Consider the following 21,872-nt stretch of genomic DNA (forward strand, 5'->3'; position numbering starts at 1 on the left):
ATTTAGTGCATTTATTGATTCATTTAATTTTAAATATAGCTATGTTGTGTAAACACTTTTTTTGAAGTTCATTTTAATAGTTGAATCTGTCCTACCTTAGATGCTTTTAAATGATTAATCTGAAAGTATATTTTATACGGTCTATTAACTGCTTTTATTTTGTTGTTTTTATTTCTTTATTATGTACTTTATGATATGCTCTCTATGGAAAGCACTTTGTGCTCCCAGATTGAAAAGTGCTATACAAAAAACATATAATTATTATAATTATTATTATAATAATAATATAATATATAATAATAATAATAATAATAATAATAATAATAATCTCGATAAGTAAATCTACTTTTACTTGATTCTAAATAATGGGTAATAACACCTCAACATGAGGACAGCAGTGGCTTTAAGGGTGTGTTATGCAAAATCTTTTTGTAAACATTTGTGAAAATGGGAACCTGATGGATGGTATCAGTCAGAGACTCTCTATGCTTGGTATTTATTAGCGTCAGAATGACCTGTTGGATGCGGTTGATGCGCCTCTCATCGGTCTCAGCGATGAACAGCGTTCCCAGGTGGGACAGGGCGATGGCCTTGGCGGCCTCCAGGGTGGTGCGCACTGCTGCCCATCTCACCAAGTGGTGGTCGATACCTGGAACCTGGCAGTGTATGGGGCGGCCCGCCACAATGCGTACCTGGAGATTTTCTGATACCTGATATGAAAAAAATAAAAAGCATTATCATGTATAAGCTATGTAAAAGAGAGACAATAAGTCAATACTGACAGTATTTCTTTATGTTAAGTGGAATCAGCTACATTTTGTCTGTGTTGATCCAATGCATTAAACATCACATGACCTAAGCCTACGTCATCTAACAACTCAGTTTTACAAGATACACACTTAAACAGCCAATACATTCATTTTAAGGAAGTTTTTCTGGTGATAAGCCAAACCAGAGTGACATTTTCTAAAAACAACTTCTGCTCAGACTGCTGATTGCATGTTGTTGTTGCATTGTTTTTCTTTTATCAAGATGCTCTTTTTTTCTCTTTTCTCAGCCTCATTCGCTCCAAATGCACCTTAAGTGACAGCATGGCACACTGTGTGCAATTTAAGTCTTTATTCTTCAGCTGTGCATAGTGCCAATCTCTCTTTTTTTTAAAGCAGACGCTTGAATAGAAGACAGGTTCACAATTCACTGGCAAACATGTGTTGTGTGTCTGTGTGTGTGTGTGTGCATGTGTTTAGGACTGTTTCTCTACCTGTAGGACAATGTTGTTGTCCAGGATGTACAGCGAGTTGTCCAGCGGGTTAATGGCCAGGTCTGTAGGCCACTCCAGACGCACCTGTGGGATGACACAGACCATACATACACTAACTGTATTTTTATCAAAGAATTTTAAATAGGAGAAGAAGAAAGCTGTATTGGCTATCCACCACACAAGAGTCAGTTACAGGTGATACAAATAATAGCTCCTTAATAACACAGCATTAGGCCTCCTGACCCTCCCTGCTCATGCAAAGGTCAGCGGCGGGCAGGGAGCCTTCCCTGTGTTTATTCAAGAATCGCCTCGGCGCTGTCGCAAATGTCAGCCAATAACCGTGATCGCCGCGAGCTCAAATAGCACACCCTGCCCGCTAACGCCGTGGGGGTCAAAGACAGACAAACCCACTCTATTGCACAGCCAAACACACACAAACACTCAAACTGTGAGCTATGGAGACGAGGCGGTGCGTCTGAGGGATCAGTGAGGTGATTGATGACTCTGAGGATGGATTGGTAAATAAATGGATCATGTTAAATTGCCACTGACATGTCCAATTATAGGCACTGTCAAATGAGAGAGAAGAGGGTTCACTCTGAAATCCCATTTTAAGGAGGTGGAGAGATTCATCAAGCAGGACTCACTCTGTCCTTAGCCGAAGAAGACACGCATCAAATCTCTCCCTCTCATGATATTGAACTTTGCGGTGATGGCAGGCCATCACTTTTTACAAGTTAGGTTGGGCTGTGCCTGCTCAATTATAGTCAAACTAAAACTAAAATGAAAAAACAGGAACAAAAAAAAGAAAGAAAGACAGAGGTGCTAGCTTACAATAGGTAGCCGCCCTGTGAACAAAAGTGTCTAGAAGCAGCCGGTAACTCAGCAGGTGTTCACAAAGATCACAAGAGAAAAGTAACGTCTTAAAGAATTAGTGCTATTGTTAGCAAGAGAGTCGAACTAGCTTACACCTACAATCAGTGTGTGTGTGTGTGTGTGTTTGTGTGTGTGTGTGTGGGTGTGGGGGGGGGGGGGGGGGTCATGTATCGCCGTCCTTTGCAAAAATATGCACAAGCTGCAGTATCATTATAGATTATATTTCCTTATACATAAAGTAAGACTTCAAATCTAGCCTGCTCGCTTTGCATAAATTAAGGCGGTAATGTTTGTCTAGCCACGCAGAGGTTTCCATCAATACTGATGCCACGTTGAGGTCGCAGCAGTTTATAGGAATAAACACACAGATGGGGGGACGAATGCGCTGCAGGAGCCGATAACTAACGCAAGTGAGGTGACATGGGCCCGCTTTAAAAGACATATAAGAGCACCACTGGGAGTTCCCCCCCGGCTGAACAGGCATATTCACACACACACACACACACACACACACACACACACACACACACACACACACACACACACACACACACACACACACACACACACACACACACACGCGTGTGGGCAGGGAGCCCTTTATGGAGCCGGCAGTTCATCTATAATTCATCTTCTGCTCTAATAGGCCTGATATAAGTCAGCAGTGTGATCTGAGGGCTGGCTGATCAAATCTGTGCAGTAGCTGTCTTTGGTCTTTACTGCAATCTCTCTCTCTCACTCTCCCACTCTCTCTCTATCTAACACACACACACACACACACACACACACACACACACACACACACACACACACACACACACACACAGAAAAACACACACACCTTTAAAGAGAAAGAAAGTTTCTGTGGAAGAGGCCGGGGAATTAAGATTGACAAGACAATCAATGACTAATAGATCAACAAACGTATTATTTCTGGGTTGATTACGCTAATTAGCACAGAACACATGCATGACTCTTATATTTCTACAGCCTGTTTCAGGGCAAAAAACACACATGACTCTGGCTCCCTCCCACTCATTTCAACTACACTGCATTATTAGCTTACCTGGCTGATGTCCATGCGCGCGTCGCAGCTTAGCGGCTGCGTCGACATCAGTCCGTTTGAGCCAATCACAGTGGAGAGCAGACCCCTCTCATTAATCTTCTGAATGGTGGTGCCGTCGACGAAGTAGACAACACCTCTTTTATCCACGGCAATACCTGGGCGGGAGAGAGAGAGAGAGAGACGCAGAGTGAGCTTTTTGGAGGCGACAGAGTAGGGGGTTGAGAGAACAAAAGGGGAGAAAAAAAAAGAAGGTTGTAAACGTGAAAGACAGTATGAGAGAAGAGAGAAGAGATGGAGAGGAGTGAGTAAGAGAGAAGTAGAGTGGGGAGAGAGGAGTGGGCTTTGGAGAGGCATCCAACTCAGTTAGACATTCAGCTCAGCATGCGGCTGTCTTATCAAAGGCACTGCACCACAGAAATGTAATTATATTTCCATTCCGGAGCCCACTAAAGGGATTAGAACAATGCAACTGGAGGAAGGAGTTATTTGTCACATTAGATGTGAGCAGGGTGCCGCAGTGAACTCTTGACATTTGGCGCTCGCACATGTGCAATATAAATGCGCGTCCCTGAATCCAACGCACGTGTGAACATCTGCATTCGTGCGGACGCTCGCACGGAACATGTGAACACATATGCTTCGCCGGTGTAACATATACTTGAACTCTCCATGCAGCGGAGCTCTGCAGTAGCCAGCGAGCCGAGAGAGAGAGAGAGAGAGAGAGGTAAGTCCAGGTATTAAAGGTCAGGGCAGACTATGAATCATCCGTTATGGATGAGGAGCGACCTTCATCCCCGTCTCATCTCCATACAGAGAATAGCCCTCTGACTCGACTCCGCAACAGCAATAGTCTCCCACGAGTCAACCCTCACCTCTCAAACCGTACGCCGCCAATTCCCCTTGATTGCTTTCACTTAGCATCTGCGACAATAAGCCATAATTCAGTATTCCTACCGGCCATCTCCTCACTGTTGTGCCATTTAAAAATGCATTGTGTTTATGGTTTGTCATTAAGTTGTGTCAGGTTTATGCATATATCCCTTTATCTTGAGCGTGCCTCAAAGGATAATGGAGACAAACCACTTTATATAACCCCAATCACTCACCAATCTGAATGGTGCAATTCAATATGCAACAGAAGACATCATAAAAACTATCTCATGCCAAATAGCATTATGAAAAGATAATAAAAGCGCTACAACTTACTATTATTTTCATAACTGATTTATCTGTCTATCATTCTCACTATCATTCCATTATTTATCTATATAGAATTTTATATTTCAGTTATTGTGCAGACATGGAGCAGCATTAAATTGGAGTCGTGTTTCTGGCCACCTGATGAATGTGAGTGCATAGTTCAGTCTCCTTTTGGCTCTGCTTTGGTCCCTACCCTTTTATCTGCTAAAGGAGGGTTTATCAGAGTGTTTTCACTGAACACTTCAGCCTGTTGTGTGTGGAACCCAAGGTTGATGAGAGCTGTGAGGGTGGACCCAAACATGAACGCCTGCGGGTAATAAAACCAAAACAATACTATGGACGAGAGATGCCAAAACACATCAGAAGAGCTCAGGGGCTGAACTGCACAAGTGGGTTGAGAATTTTCTGCGAGGTTCATCCCTATTTGTGACCCATAAGCCATTGTTTCTATATGAAATATTGATGAGTGCAGCTTTAAAACGTCAGAAAAATTGTGGACAATTTAACTTCAAAATGTCCCAGAGCACAGGGCGATGTCTTCAAATGACTTTTTATTTATTTATTTTATCTTTTAATTATATTTTACTTTAATTACTACTTTGTTGACTCAAGCGAGAAAAGCAGAGGAGAAGCTAGACCCTAGACCTGTATTTTCTATAAAAGAGGGATCTGACCATGCATAAGGGGCAGCACATCATGAATAAACTGGACAGTGGAGCGACACCATCAGTATGCATTAGGTCTCCAGCTCCTCCCTCATTCACCCGTCTTCTCCCCTTCGTTTTTTATGCTGGTTCTTTCATTCTTTCTCCTTTCAAACTCTGTCGTACTGGATTATGTGTGGATGTGCCTCTACTCACTTTCTGAGCCTTGGGATAGAAATTGCCACCGACCTGTTCCCCAGGCGGCACTAAGGTCTCATCCTCCTTGACATACAATAGCTTTTTTTTTTTTTTTAACACCTGATTTCATTCACCGTGTGCGCACACACACACACACACACACACAAATTCACACACAGGGCACCGCCACCACAACTAGAATCACGGACGCCCTCAAACGGAGCAACCCTGGACCGACCCTGTGAGTCATAAATCGTGCAGGTGGAGTGGAGGTGGAGTGGAGGTTGGGCAGGGGGAGGGCCAGGGTCAGTGTATTTCCTCCAGAGGCCAGGAGGTGAACTGCAGAGCTCTCCCTCCTGGCCCCTTCATCATCCCTGTGACACAGACAGATTACACCACCCACACAGCCCCCCACCACGACACCGTTCCTCTCCCTCTTCTAGCTTCCGCTCGCTCTCCGTCCTCCCTAACTTGATCTCCCTCTGCTCTCTTTTTTGCTCCCTCTTCCCTCCACCTGCTCTTTTTTCCCCCTCTGTTGTCCTTTGCTTTGTTTTTTTGTTGTTGTTTCGCTTCTTCTATCCTGTATGTTATTAAGTGCTAATCAAATCAGGGGCCCTTGACCCTTAAATAATGTCTGCGCTCTGCTTTCCGCTGTTCAGCCCCGGCTCTTGGTTTCTTCTTTTCGTTCCTCTCTGCCTTTCCATTTCTCCCCCTGTCACCTGGCATTACGCGGGAGTGACATCTCAACCCACAGCGCCGTCTCAGCCCACTTAGATCTAAAAGTTGGCACATTCTAACTGCTCTGACGCCGGCCTCGGATCCTTGAAACTTTCCTTTCACTTCTCCATCCATTCCTCCACCTAGCACCCCTGAACCTGTCCCTGATCTTAGAGCTCATAAATCCTGCACAAGGACATGACGCGGCAGCCAGGACTCTTTCTCAATACTGATTTCTGTTCTCTCCCTCTCTGTCCCTGCCTGGATATTACTCTTTCTTCTCGCCTCCTTTGGTTCTATTGACTTCCATCCTAAATTCCCCTCCATTCTTCCTTTCTTGCCTTTGTTTTTTTTTTTTTGCTTTGCTGACAGCCTCAGTATGCATAAGGATCTGCGCGTCTTATGTTCGCACACGCAGCGTCTAAATGGCCGTCGATCTATCATCAACAATAAACGCAGGACTGACTTATTCATCCTCACACAAGCGCAACAATAAGGAACGATTGCTATTATTGCTCGGCAGTGGCGGAAAGGATTTATTGCAGTTGATGTGTTGTTTAAGAGTATTTGGCCATGCTTATTGAAAAGGCTGCAGATTAGTCCACATTCTCCTTGTCAGGGGCTGGATTTCCTGCTGCTGTGGGTAAAGCTCTACGCTGCGTTCAGGGAAATTTACGGTCCTCTCCGTATAGCCGATGGATACTCACAAGACATCAAAAGATTTACCGTGGCTCCCTAGGTGGATCTGGCACTCTGAAGCTCATGTTTAGAAGCTGGCAGACACACCGGTGGAGAAATAATTGAGATAAATCTCAACTCGAGAGGGAGACGCACATTTGGCTAAAGTTTGGGACTGGATTTTATCATCAAAGAAGAGTGAATTAGATTGAGTTGGATTGACCTTGGTGAAAAAACAGAGGGAGGGATGATAAAGGGGGTGGAGGAGAGGATGATAAAGTGACGCTATTCGTATTCGTCTCAGATTTAGGGAGAAAAATGCAGCCAGAGAGACAGCAGCAAAAGTGGCGTGAAAGAGGCGAGAGGTGGCGATGAGACAAAGAGACATGATGAGGAATTGCTTCAATTAACCATTACAGGCCAATCACTCTCAATCAAAGAATATTTTTGTTCTCTGTCCTTGTCAGAAGAATATCACTTATAATGGCCCCCCCTGTGGCATGACAATACAATGCATTCTGATTATTGCCCTGGAGAGGGGTCTTAGAGAGTATAAGTGTTGATTACAGCTATTTGATGAGAAGGAGCAACCAGGGTGTTTTTTTTTAAAGAAAAGAGCAAAGCAGAGGTGAGGAAATTTGTAAAGTGAGAATGACTGATCATAGTTTAGTATCATATTCAGCAATAACAGTAGAACGGCATACAGTAACATCAGGATGTGGTGTGTGTGTGTGTGCGTGTGTGTGTGTGTGTGTGTGTGTGAGTGTGTGTGTGTTTTAGCTGCATTCTGACTGGTAACACCTGAGCCCTCAAGAGTGCAGGAAGTGAGCCTGCTGCTGTTGTTCAAGTTTCCCTTCTACAGTACTTTCAACCTTCAAATGTTGACAGCAAAGACGCCTCTGTGGATCAAAGCCAGAGGAATTGTAAAATTGTATGAAAAAACAAACACGTCAGTGTCTGTCAGCCGCCGAAACATCCACCGGAGTGCAAAATAAGCACAAATTCTGCAAAGGAAAACCTTACCTATAGGATCTATTTATGAAGGAGAAAGCATTATGTGTGCATGTATGAAAGTTGCAACGCGTGCACGCAGGGGGTGAGCCGTGCATGTAGACACAGAGAGATTGCCAGCAGCCTGAGGTGCAAGTCCTTCAATCTGCCCTCCCATGTCCCCAGGCTCCGTGGGTGTAAATTATATGGACTGACATATTATTACAGCATCTAAATGACACTAGCTGGAGCTGATTGTATCCCCTGGCACCTCTGTACACAGGAACTGTGTGTGACTGACAACTGAACGCAGACAGACGGACAGTTTTAACCTGCACGACCGGCCTCTGGCCATAAATAAAGTAAACTAAAATTAGCTGGGGGGGGAAAAGCCCGGAGGGTTCACTAACTTGCCTGCAGTCCGACTGTAATTGAGGCTGAAGAACACATTGTTTCAGAGAGTCTTTAGCGGGCCGTGTGGCTTACTGTTCCCTTTGATCATCGGTGCCCGTTTGAATGCGAGCGTGAGAATTTACGGTGGGTGCGTGAGCATTATCAACTTGTGCAAGCTCACATAGGGGCCCGTGTGGGTGTGTGCATGCGTGCGTGTTGTGAAGTCGCTAGGAAAGAAAGATAAGGCATGGCAGTTAATCACATTGTGCGCATATGCAAATATAGAGCGGATAAATCAGAGCGTCTGCAGATGAGAAATTCACACTCCCACCCACACACACACACACACACACATACTCACACACACTCACAGATACTACTTTCTTGAAGACTATGAGGTTGCCCATGTGCACTAAAGGAGGGGTGGAGGTGGGGGTATAAACCTGTTCACTCATCCCAGCACTGTGCACCATACTGATTTTATGTGTGCACGTGCTCGACTGCAGGATTGTATGATTTCAAACCTGCATTAAAAAGAAAAACCAAAGTCACAAGTGTCAATTGATTATTCTGCGGTCAATCGCACCCTGAGATTCTGTACGCGCGGCATCAAACACACAGCTCTGTGAACTGTGACATGTGCATCTATGCGCTGAAGTGCCGTTTCAAACGGCTCTTATTTTCCCCCAATCAAACACTTATCATCAATCAATACAAGATAGCCTCATAAACAGGGACGGGCGTGTATTTCTGCTGGATCTTTGGTAAGCAGTAATAATTCATGCTTCTTGTAATTAATTATTCATTAAAGCCCCACAGAACAGACAGTGGATTAGTAATTAAGTCTGAATCAGACACTGTGGCTCATCTAATTATCAACCACTATAAGTTTGTTAACATATTAACCCGCATTAATTAATTATTGATAGCTGCCTTTTTTTTTTTTTTTTTTTTTTTTTTTGCTGTTAGCTCTGGAGTACACATGCATGCACAGAACTGGAAGGAGATTTTGCGATAGTTGCATGCAAATTTGTATGCGGCCAAACATTTTTTTTTTGGTGAAAATATGCGACTTGGCTGTAATTGCCTTGTTTGATAGCAACAGAGAAATCCAAAGCAATCACAGAGGCAGCACACAAACTCAATTATAAAAGCAATTGAAATGCTTTGGACTAGAAAGCCGCGTGAAAGGCTGAGGGGTTTGGATCAGTGCGGAGCGTCTGCAGATTATGTCGCACTGTTTAGAACATCAAACAAACACAAGGAGGTCTATCAATAGAGGCTCTTTTACCAAACACGCCATCGCGACAACAAGCCAGCGAGGCTCTGCCTTAGTAGGAAGAGGATATGGGATCAGATGTTTTCAACACAGAAAAAGGGGGAAAAGCGTCAATAAACTACGATAGATTGCCAATCTCTGTGTGAAGCTTCCACTCAAACAAAGTTTCCCGCTCACAGGACGGAGACATCACAGTAAGTGAGCCGGAGGCAGCTCTAGTACAGTCTTTATCACAGGCCATTTCAGCAGCCATTTCAGATTTTTCTTGCACATCTTCCAAAAAGAACTGTGTGAGTGCTTCCTCGGAGGGAGGTCTGTCCACTGGTCTCTCTGAGCCCTGCAGGTGTTAATGGTACCCAGGTGCAAACATTTACTGGCTCGGTTTTCCCATCCCCATCGCAGCGGCTGAACGTGCGCGCTCGTGTGTTGGCCATTCACCTCGAGTAAATGCAATTTATTCCTCCGCAGCGGCAGATCTCCGCTCCTCCTGTCAGCTTGCCAGGCTCCCAGTGGAGGCTGACAGGCCAGCTGCCAGTAGCGGCCATCTCCACCAGTTAAAGTGACACGCGTGTCACATTTGCCATGATCACGCTGATGTTCGCCAACCTGACGTTCCTTTAACAAGCCCCCCATAACTAACTCTATGTCGCCTTCACTCGTAGAAGCAGATTTGGTCCGGGGACCCTGAAGGATGCCGATCAAAAAATCAGGCGTGCAAAAAAGCAGACTGACTCGCACAAACGTTGCACCTTTGATGCACAGGCTCAGCCTTTGGCCTCCAGCCCGCATCTCTTATTGACTCAGGGCTTCATTACACACACAGTGAGCTTCAGTAATCTCTCTGAAGCCACCCCTACACACTCCGACTACAAACAAGGTAGCTGTCAGTCTGCATAGTGTTCTACCTGATACATTGCTTGAATAGCAGGCTTTTTACAGGTAGAGCCTCGTTTTTAAGTCAGCATAAATTTGCCTCTACTAAGCCCATTGACTATATTTTCTTTGGTCCTTAGCAGATCTCGGCAGCGGGCTGACTATTTCCCTCCAGAATATCTGAGTCCTCCTCCTACCCAAGGTGATTAGGACGCAGACCAGCTTCTTTTCTGAGATGGATCCCAGTTTTTCAAAGTAGCCCAAGTTACTTCTTTTCCCTTTATCTGGTGGACACTCCAGCCACGTGACATTGCATGACATTGGGCTCAAAGCGATGATCCATTTAACACTGCCATCAGGCTGTCGACTCTTGCCTGAGTTTTGGGCTCAAGATGGCTTTTTATTTCTGATCAATGTCAACCTATGCGTTTGCCTGTTATATTGAGAGAGAGAAAAAACTGCTTCTCCTGCTTTATTAGACTCATTTTAACCATATGCAACATGTGTAAATATTGAGATACCTTTATTTAACCTAATAAACAGATTGTTGGTGCTCCAAACCATCTGGGCACATTTTTGAGTTACTGTAAGTGAAGATGAAGTAAAAGTAAGTAAGCCGTTTCTCCAAATTGCTTCATCCACCCAACAGTGTACGTTCATAGTTACCGACGATAGATTTCAACCAATCCGACAGGTGCCAAATTTGAGATACTACTTTGGACAGTATCACACTCACGTATCGCAAAACCTTTGTCCAATGTTTCCGAAGGTCAAGAGAGAATCCGGAGGGTGTAATTTGATCAATTTTAGTCAGAAAAATCAGCCACTTGTTGACAGCTGAGCCCTCATTCTGTTTGGAAGTAGAGGTCTTATCATATTCGGCCCATGTCTACATTTCCTGACAAGCAACCTCATGTGGAACTGCAAATAATGACTACACAGAAGTAGTGTGACCTTGTTAAAGTGCAGAAAAAAAAAACACCTTGTTTTTTTAACCTCCCAAAGTTAAACGAAATTTACAAATGTGCGGAGGTTATGACAGCAACATTTTTTCAGTTTGAAAAAATGGGGGAAATTCATTTTGAATCAACAACATACCTTTGACAACATGCGTGAGTGAGGAATTACTCTAAAAGTGAGAGTGTATATTCAGGGGTTGAATTTGGACAGGGCCGTTCTATTATATATATTCTATTATATTCTTCTTCTATGCGTTGCCATGTCATCTTGCAGGGGATGAAGCCGCTGAATTTAATCATAAATGCTGTGACTCTCAACAAAGAAAACGCATCGTGTGTGAATGTGCTACAGTCAGTAACATGACAGACTGTGTGTGTGTGTGTGTGTGTGTGTGTGTGCTGGGGAGTCTGAAGGTCAGCTCTGAGTGAATCACAAAGAGAAGAGTAAAGGAAAAAATGGCAGATTGTACAGGTCCAGGTGAAAAACAAACAAAACAATCATTTTGTAGCCTATTTGTTTTTCCCAGAAAAGACGGTAGGGTAATAATTCAACCTTTGTGATTTATAATATGAAATTCCTTTCTCTTTATCATGATCGCAGGTGCCATTTTATCTTTTTTTAATTTTTTACAAACCTCCCGTTGTGCAACATTACTTTACCTACCGGTGTTGCTCCAAACGAACTACAATGGTAAACGACTCATTTTACTATAGGAGACAGACAGACAGACAGACAGACAGACAGACAGACAGACAGACAGACAGACAGACAGCAGATTATGGAGAGGTAAACAGTTCACGTACTGAGCTGCATGAACTTCAGCTTAGAAATTGATGACGTGAAAGAACACCTTTTAATATTTAAATAAACTAATGTTAACATACAGTGGCTGAAGAAGTAATCAGATCTCTACTTAGGTAAAAAAATAATACAGTGTCAAATACTCTGTTACAAGTAAAAGTAATGCATTCAACATATTACTGAAGTAAAACCACAAAAGTATTAGCAGCAACGTATACTGAGAGTAAGCAACACAATGGAAAAGTACTCCTTTTGTAAAACATTTCAGAAAAATAAAAATGATATTATTGGATTATAATCAATGATGCATTAATCTTCATCACTTTAAGGTTGCAGCTTGAAAAGGTGGAGCTCATTTTAATTACTGTATACTGCTGAGTAGTTTAATCTACAACAAAGAGATCCTCCATTCAATGTAAATAAGATGCCAGACTGCATAAAGTAGCATTAAACAGAGCCTGTTTATAGAAAATAAAAAAGCCCTGTGCACAGTGTGCATTATTTACCGAAACTGATTTTCTCATGTGTGACAATGAAATACAGTTGAATAGGCTTAGCGTTTTGTAATAGCAGTGAGAGAATAGTTTTAAGATTCTTGCAGTTCTGTCAGGAACACTTACATCACATCCTGCAGACTGTTGGGCTGTGACAAAGTCAGCAGTAAAAATACAAACAGGACATTGGCGCCATATCTCTGCAATTCTTTCCCCAATCGTGTAAAAATTGCTCATTGGCTGGACAAGTCCTCGCTGTACCTGTGTGTGCTGTGTGCTTTGCTTGATGGCCTTTTACTTGGCCCTCTGGATATGCTACTGGCAGCTATATTCTCAGCATTTTTTTGTGTGTGTGGGGGGGGGACGAGTCCCTAGTAGAACTTCTCAATGTGGCTGCTCGCCGAGGCATGTCTGTTGCACAAACCGTTGCCGATCTTCTAATTATCATGGATGCTGCAGTGAGAAAAAACAAGCTGTGGTAGAAATAGCATGACCCAATGGCGTGTCTCTCTCTCTCTCTCTCTCTCATTTGCATTATCATGGAGTATGCTGCTGTTTTGCCTCGCTGTGTGATTTATTCATGTGTGTATCATTAATGCAGGAATGTCCAGGGGCAAAGACAAAAGCTCGGTCAATGTGAAATGAAACACAGGAGCAGGCTGTTTTTAAAAAATTGCGCACACATAATGCTGCGCACACTCGCTCGCATACCGAATCTCGAAGCTAAACAACACAGTGTGACTTATCTGATGCCCTTGTTCTGCGAGGCAGTGCTCTGTTTAAACCAACAGCAACAACGATAGTTGACCCTCTGAGAGGGACGGCAGCCTCGGGGCCAGTTTAATATGCAGATGAGGTGTGGGACTACAGCACGCTGCAGGATTTAGATGCAAAACACTGGGTTCTCTCCGTCTCTTTATACATCTCTTTTTTCTCTCTCTCTCTTTCCCTCCATTCTCGATTTGTCTTTTTACATTTCATATTCTTTTTTCTACTCTCTGTTGTGCTCACTTTCTCTTTTCACTCTCTCTCTCGGAGCGCCCTTCTTTTCTCGATCAATTTAATCCGCTCCCCCCTCTCTCTCTCTCTCCCCCACTCTCTATTTTGTGAGACGCAACAATCACTCTGCACTAAATGCTATGGGAGCCAGAGGTAAAATAACAATGGCATATTCATTCCAAAGTTATAACACAGAGCAGCTGGCGTAGAGGCTACACAGCCCTAGGAGATCTTCTAACTTCACTGCCGCAGCCAGCAAAATACAGTTTTGGAAGTGGCAGATTCCAGAGCAGTGGAAATGCGGGGCTGCAGTGATTAGGGCTCTGCGATTGCAAGACAGTGCCAGTCATATGACTCAGCTGCCTGAGCAGAAGCATGGGGACTGGTGTTTGCCGAGTTAATGGTTTTTGAGTGTGGGCTTGCTGACAGCAGCGAATGCTTGATTCACACTGATGAAACAAACTGAGAAACGCTTCTATGCACACAGCGGTGTTCGTAGCCATTTCTGTAAACGAGACTGGCGCCCAATGTGTGAAGATATTCATTCGCCTAAGCTGCTTATATGTCAACCACCGGCCAAGTCAGATACTGTACAGCGGGACGCCCTGGCTGCCATGTTCTGAGGTTGATGGCCAAGACAGGGTTGTGCCATGTGAAGCGTATTTACCGCTGGCTATGGACAATTTATTTTTTTTTTTTTAAACCTCCCTCCAAGTTCAACATGCTAATAACCGCAACCAGTTTAAACCCCACTGATATCTGAAATCCGATGGCGTGCCTCACAGCTGTGGGGCTGTGTGAGACGGGGGACAAATGTGTTGCGTCTTGTCTGTGTGGGGAATAGAGCGACATGGCAAAAGAGGCAGAGGGAAAGCAGGGGAGGAGAGAAAAGAAGAGGGGTGAGAAAGAGGGGGTGGGGGAGAGCCCGACGGGGCAAGAGGGAGAAATGTGGTGGCAGCATGTCAGCCTCTGATAAGGGCATTAGTCTGCCCCCTGTGGGCCGGAGTGAGAGACTGCCACTGAAAGCACTCACACTAGCATGCATGCACACACACACACACACACACACACACACACACACACACACACACACACACACACACACACACACACACACACACACACACACACACACACTTCTCTCTGTGGATATCAGCTTTGCTGTCTGGGACCAGTCAACGAATAACAGATAAGACCTGAACATGGCAAACAACAACCAAACTCCCAATCACTGGAGTCACTCTCTGAACTCTTCTGTCCAAACATACACATGAAACGCAGACAGTTAGTTTTTTTTTTTTTATATACGACAACTATTATTTACCAAATGTTTATGTAAAAAAGAAAAGAAAAAGTAGCCCTTCATGTTGTGAACAGAAGGAGTCCAGAGATGCGAGCCAAGGCTGTTGGGTCCTGGGGGACGAACGCCTCTTTCATGTCAGACACGGGATCCATCCTAAATGGAGCAAGGCCCTTTTATTTACCGAGCTAATTGACTGCAGTAGCGCATGTGGAGCCAACTCCAAACAATGCCCCAGATCTTGTATTCATAAGTGAGTGTTTGAAGGACACCAGATAATCCCTGCAGCTTACGCTACGGAGAGACTACAAACTTGGACGACGGCGGTGCGCTCGACAGTGCTGCAACATTGTTGGCTAAATCTAAATTATGGATTACTATATAGCAACTGTTTGCCGTGTTGTAATAATATTATGTGGCACAGCAGGACTAGCGCCGTTGTGTCAACAGCGGGGCCCATGATTTATAGCAGAGAAAGGTAGGAAGGAAAGGAAAAGATGCAAAGGGGAGAAAAAGAAGGAAGGCTCTAATTTGGAGCGAGGAGCTCACCAGAGGACACGAGACAAGATCAATGCCAGAGAATCACAGAGACGAAACTTCAACAAAAAAAAAAAAAAGAAAGGAAAGAAAAGAAAAGAAAAGTAACGGACAGATTTCTCTGTGAAGTCTACCACTCATTACCATTGGTAGGAGGGTGCGGGGAGGGGGATGAGTGTGGGCTGTGGCAGATGGATGACAGGGAACCAGGGGGCTCCAGGCAGAAATCTCCAGAGCCTTTATGAGAGCCGGTTAGTCGGAGCACAATGGCCACGGAGCCTGTGAAGTGCAGTGAGTCAAAGAGTGTAAAATACCTGACCGTGTGGGAACGGGGGGGGGGGACAGAGATACAGCGTGTTCTCAAGTAGAAGGGGCACGTGCACTGAGGATATCAGTCCTCAGATCAGCTGTCAGATTGCGGCAGGAATCAGCTCCAATCTTGTTTGTCTCTCATCTTCCTTTTTTTTTTTTGCTTTTCATCATCCAGCTCAGGAAGTTAGGGGTAATAAAAAGTTCGGCTATCAAAATTTGGAGCTGCTTTGTATTAAGGAACCGGTGGCGTTTGATGAATTCAGACACTCCCGCGCTACATTTGTTCACCGTGCGCCCGTATCGCCTGGCGGCCTGTCTGCCTCCGACGTCAGATTGCATTGCGCGCGTTGCGGGCTGAGTGTGACTGACAGGAGAGGCCTTGCAGGACTGTGGGTGCAGCCTGAGTGACAGGCCTGCGGTTAAATCTCCTGTGCGACCCGGGGACTAAAGAGGTGGCCAGGTGTGTGGGTGTGATTGGGGAGGGCAGTGAACAGATTATTTCCTCATCCAGGCTGCACGTGCTTTTTGTGCAGAGGGAGAACCACACAAGTCCAAACCAGTCCTATTAAGGCCTCCCTAGACTACAATATATGCTCTCAGCTTTATAATGATCTGACTCCACAGATGCTGGGCGGTCTGAAAAAAAAAAAAAAAAAAAAAAAAAGCAGAACAATCTGTCTTGTTGACCTCTATGTGACATAATGGAATACAACAGATGAGACACTTCATAATGCTATAACATGTAAACAAACGTTTTGGTGAGTTTAGTGACACATAGCAAACTACAGCTTTCTTTTTTCGTATGTTTTCATTTAGTCTAAGTGGTAAAAAGGTAGTAAAGTTATAATTAATTAATAGAACTCATTAGGCAATCGGACATCATCTTAACACTGATAAATGATAGATACTGCTGTTCCCTCCTCCTCGACCTTGTTCTCAATTCTTACCCTTGTCCCTTTTCTCTCTCATTCATATTCACCGTCATCATTGCTATTGCTGTAATTTTAGTTTCAATCGGTAAGATTGCTACTGCTGCAAGCCATACTCATTAGTGCAAGTGTCATTTCAACCGTAACAAATACAGCTGAAAAAATTCTGTAATATAAATGAAAAACTACAGAAAATAAATAAATCATTGTTCATGTCTCAACTCTAAAACAAAGTGTTGCACATTGTGTACACACACACTTGGCGTCTACATTTTACTACTACAGACCAGGGCAATGGCTAAAAAAAATAAAAATACTCCCCAGCTTTCCTGTGGTTGACAAAGCCTTACTGATGACAGATTCAGAAGAGACCAGTGAGACTTGTTCCAGCTCGCAGACGGGCAAGAAGAAAGGATATAAAACTTTAGTACTGTACACCAGCAGCGAAGGAGCACTGCTGGAATCCACTCCTGTCAGCTAATAACTAAGTGTGTAATGATTAACCAATTTAAATCGACACTCCGGGCTTAACGTCTCAAATATGTGTGCATTAATTCAAATAGCTTGAACTGTGTTAAAGCTAGGAGGGAATCAGAGATGAATCTGAAGACTTCTCTGCATTAGGAAAGCTTAATAGGACAGGCGTATTTTGGTTTAAGTTTAGCGCCTACGAGTGCTATTTTCTCTTGCAAGTCAAAGGAAGCCATTTACGGTTTACCCTCCATTATTGTCATTTTAATAAAAGGATCATATATTTTCCAATGTCATATACAAGGGAATATATTACTGTATTTTGTTTTAAATCTTGTGCCCAGCTTTTACCCATTTGTTGCTGACAATTTCCTCCAAATTACACTCAGTATTTACTCTGGACTTCCTCTATACTGCGATGCTGCAGCACAGGCATTTATGCCTGTTAGGGCCAGGTGAAGCTGGCAGGACTGTGTGGGCGTGTACGACTGCTTGACTGACATCTCCCTGTTGGCTTTTCTGAATCCCCTATGGTGGGACAAATTACACCCTTCATGGTATACGGAGGCTGGTGACCTCACTCACTCCAGCCACCTTCGACCCGATGCCACTTTCACATGGTATGGGATGGATGGTTGTAATGGGAAATGTTCCTGTATGTCACAACTAGGCTGTGTGAGAACAAACAGCCTAGTTGTTGTAATTACGAAGGAAAAAGGTGTGATGGCACAATGAGTTCTCCAAGGTACTCATCGTTGAAAAAGGCTGATTGGCAGCACTATATTGAAGCAAACATGGTGAGGAAGCGAAGGGCCATCTTATGCAGGCAAGGAGCGTCTTCAGCATGGAACTTTTGGTCCAGAAAGTGACAGGGTAACAGTGAGCGTCCTGCAGAAACAGGTTGAGCTCAATCAACTCAGTTTGCAGAGCTGCTGTATTGACCCAAAGGCATATTATCGGTCTTTCAATTAAGAATTCAGCGACATTTCTGACAAGAATTGGGTTTCCAATGCACAGCAGAACTTGTTTTCCCAAGCCGAAGTCCTCAAAGCGGGTGTGGAAATGTTTAATCAGCTTCTCCAGAAACTTAGCATGTTCCTGAAAGTGATTTTTATTCCTCTGATTTGGTCCAAAAGCTTTGGAAAGTGCAGCACGACCTCCTGTGTGTCAAGTTCAAACACCTCCAGATTCCTCTCTAAAGCACGCTGCTCAGACATGAGGTCACTGTGTTGTTTCTAGCCTGAAGCTTGACATAACAGTCACTGAGGTGGGAGGTTAGATCCGGCAGAAATGCAACAGCTTCCACTTTATTGGCTTTTGCTTAAAAAAAAACAAAAAAAAAGCATAGACAGAGAGGGTTTGAAGCTTTCTGCGAATGGCCCAAAAAACGCTCCAGTGCCCTGCTTCTGCTGAGCCACCTGACATTGCTGTGGGGGAGCAAATCATCAAAAGTTGCACCAACCTCTGTCAGAAATGTGTCTCATCACGGTTGCCGTGACTTCTGAGATCATTCCACCCAGACTAGCAAACAGAAACAGGGCGCATTACGTGGTGATACCAAAGACCGGGGTGGTGAGTTTCTAAGCGCCGCAACAATACCCTCTCTTTCCCTGTCATGGAAGGTGCTCCATCCATGATTTGTCCATGGCAAGTGAGATGAATTGTTCCTTTTTTTACACCATCACAAAGTTGCTGGAGCAAAAATATTCAGCAAGAATCTCTGCTCGTCTTGGTGCGGAGGAACCAGACGGTGATGTCGGATTTATTTTCTCCTTCATTTCATCCTCTTACTTTCCCTCTGGCATGGCCTCCGTCAGGTCACTCAAACACTCTTTCATTAGTTCAGTGTCCGAAAATGGCCTCTTGTGTTTGCTTAGGACTCGTTCTACTCTTAGTCAAGCCTCCATCTCAGCTCTCACTGTGTCATTGTTCTTTTACAATTGTTCTGGCTCGATATGACGATTTCAACCGGGGTAGTTTTGTCGTTCTCACCTCCGTGTTCTGGGGAAAGCATTGTTCAAAGTAGGTCTGATTGGTGTCGTAGAGCTGTTTGACGTGACCACCCTTCACTGTGGCCCCTGTTTCACTGCAAATAAAGCACACTGGTCTCGTGCATCCCGTGGGCAAAACAAACGTGTAACACACGGTTTTCACTGTCAAGCTTTCTTTTTTGTGTCAGCTAGTTTTGAGCGTGCTGTTTTTCTTTTTCTACCTGGAGCTTCTATGTCTGATCTGGCATCAGCCTTGCTAACTGTGGCGACTAGCAGGCGGCTGGATAATGACAGGCGAGCCGGTGTGATAGCGACGACTGTTGAAAGCGGTCTGGATCAGTTTGCTGAATAAACGTTGTTCCTGATCCAGAATGAATTGTATCTCTGTCCGGATCTGGACCGCAGTCTGCATATTGAGTTTGAAAGCAAAGACCTCATTTTGACTCGTTATAGCAAGAATAGCACAGGTGTGACTAATAACGTTAATGACGGCCTCATTCCATTGAAGTGTCCCAGTAAGCCAGCATGCACAATACAATGGTCCTGAAACTGGAACACCTGAATGGACTGCTGCCATGATGCCACTAGACTTAATACACACCTGTTTTCCCTGCTTTGACATGGCCAAATGTCCGCTGTGGAAAAAGGTCCTGCAGTATTTTGGCACAATGGCAGACAACTTTCTTTTTAAAATTATTATTATTATATTATTATTATTATTATTATTATTAAGGCAAATCACATAAATACATAATTACGTTCCGGAATAAAAGATAGGTACTAAAAGTGGCTAACTGAACAGTGGAAACATTAGTGTTGCCTGGTGTAATCAATTCATATTTCAAAAAAAGCTGATGACAGGGCACAACCAGCATGAATCCATCAATCCTTCCTAGCTGGTGTCAACAGCACAGGCTGCTGGTGGGCATGTGTGGAGTGTTTTTGTGGCAGAACACAGTAGGGACCTTGAACCAATTAAGCATCATTTTAATGCCACAGCATTTCTGAATATTTGAGGGCTCACAGTGAAAGTGCCATTATATGAGAAGCAAAGCTTTAAATGATTGTCTCTTTAGTCAAAACATAACACAGGAATGAGTCGTAACATTAATGCTTTTACGCCACAGAAAACTGATATTCTATATAAACATATTTGCATTTTTAAAAGGGGAGAAAAAGTCAGACCTGTAATTTGGAGGATAAATCTAATCACACTTGAGTTGTACTGTAACTATCTTTCTTTCCAGACAAAAAGGAACATTAGTTCTCAGTGCTTGTTATCCAATAATGAATAATTTATACACAATTCAAAATGTGGGGAGTGGAAAGAATATTTCTTAAGGACGGCAAGAATCGAGTGGGTTTCTGACTTTATAAAACAGCAAACGCCCACAGGAAGGACATGACGCAGGAGGAATTTATAGATGTGGATATATTATCTAGAATTACACATGTTGTGTAACAGCATTGTGACTTATAAAAGTGACTTTTTCAAGAGATAATGACGGTAGTTTCTGTGTCCCATGATGATCGCAATACTAATTCTGAATGTATTGCACTCTGCAAAATGTGAAATGGTGAGATGTGGTGAAATACATGCAGACTACTATTTTTGTTATGAAATTGGGAAAATATGAAATTATTCCAAAAGACAGGGTGATGAGCTGCTTCAATCCATAAGCATTGACCTTCAGAGAACTAATTATGGACCAGTCCTCCGGCTAGCTGTGCCACATATCAGAATCAGAAATACTTAATCCACACCCTTTAGATGTGGTGCGAGTATTCTCCTACCTCGGGGGTTATTGAGTGCAGCTTCAGCGGCCTTCCTGCCCTCTCCGCAGTGGCTCTGGTCAAAAGGTAGACACTGCTCCCCCGTCCCGGCCACTACCTCCAGGTTGCGAGACGGATCTTTTGGCTGGCCGAGGTTCCTCACCCGGTACACCCGGCGGCTGCTGGTGTCAGACACGTAAAGGACCTCCCCCATTGGATCCATGGCCAGGTAGTACTTATGAGCAGGGCTGGTGCTAGTGAGAGTATGCAGATAATGAAGAATAAAGATTGTTAAGGTACATTTTACAATGACACACTGTGTTCCAAAGAGCATTTAGTTTGAGAAAATGTATATTATTTTGTTACTTATACAAAAGGACACAAAGAGTGACACTAGCCTACTTTAGGAAATTATAATAATAATAAGTAGCATTCAGGACTAGACGGCACTATCAATACATTTAGAGGCAATCAGGTCATCCAAGTGAAAAGCATTCGTATGAGAGACTCTGGGAGAGAACTTGTTCCTGCACTGGAACAACAAGACTAATGTCTTCCAATGTAAATAGCACAGGTGGCCACATTAGTTATCGTATTCTTAGGATTTTGTCTCAGGATGTTTGTTCAGAAAAATGTTATTGGGGATACTAATATAATAACCAGCCTCACTACTAATTGATAATGTGAGAAAAAAAAAAAGTCCCTTTCTGTGAATGTATGAAAATTCACCCCACAGGAACTGTAAAAATCCTTCACACACCGATAAATACACCGATAGAATACTGTATACTGAATAAACCTGATGAGTGTTGAGAGCGTCTAGAACATGTTCTCTATTTCAAGGCCAACATGAATTCATTCCACAATAACAACATATGTGGCCATTATTTATTTTTAAATAGATCAATTCCAATAGCTCCATAGTAAACCTTATTTCTCAAGCTTTGCAAACTGTTATAAATAAATAAGTCAAGAACTGTGGAGTCTGAAGAAATTGTGGTGTGAATGCTGGATTTTGACAAGCTGATGCCAAACTGCATTGCTGGTTTTAATGGTGGAGTAATGCAAATAATGGAAGTATGGAAAATGCATTCACACCTACTACAGCGAGGGAATATACTGTAGGCTGG

The 21,872-nt window shown here is 43.6% G+C and overlaps 1 protein-coding gene across 1 annotated transcript in view; it reads right to left on the bottom strand.

Moving 5' to 3' along the window:
• The window catches only part of tenm1 (teneurin transmembrane protein 1), a 152,215-nt gene that overhangs the window by 20,586 nt on the left and 109,757 nt on the right, over nt 1-21,872 (bottom strand). The window contains exons 21-24 of the mRNA XM_054598175.1: nt 20,764-20,996; nt 3,204-3,358; nt 1,262-1,345; nt 516-710 (exon numbers count right to left, since the gene is read on the bottom strand). Of these exons, the coding sequence (XP_054454150.1) occupies nt 516-710; nt 1,262-1,345; nt 3,204-3,358; nt 20,764-20,996 (667 nt within the window). The remainder of the gene's footprint in view (nt 1-515; nt 711-1,261; nt 1,346-3,203; nt 3,359-20,763; nt 20,997-21,872) is intronic.

The sequence above is a fragment of the Anoplopoma fimbria genome, chromosome 4 (assembly GCF_027596085.1).
Source record: "Anoplopoma fimbria isolate UVic2021 breed Golden Eagle Sablefish chromosome 4, Afim_UVic_2022, whole genome shotgun sequence".
Lineage (NCBI taxonomy): Eukaryota > Metazoa > Chordata > Actinopteri > Perciformes > Anoplopomatidae > Anoplopoma > Anoplopoma fimbria.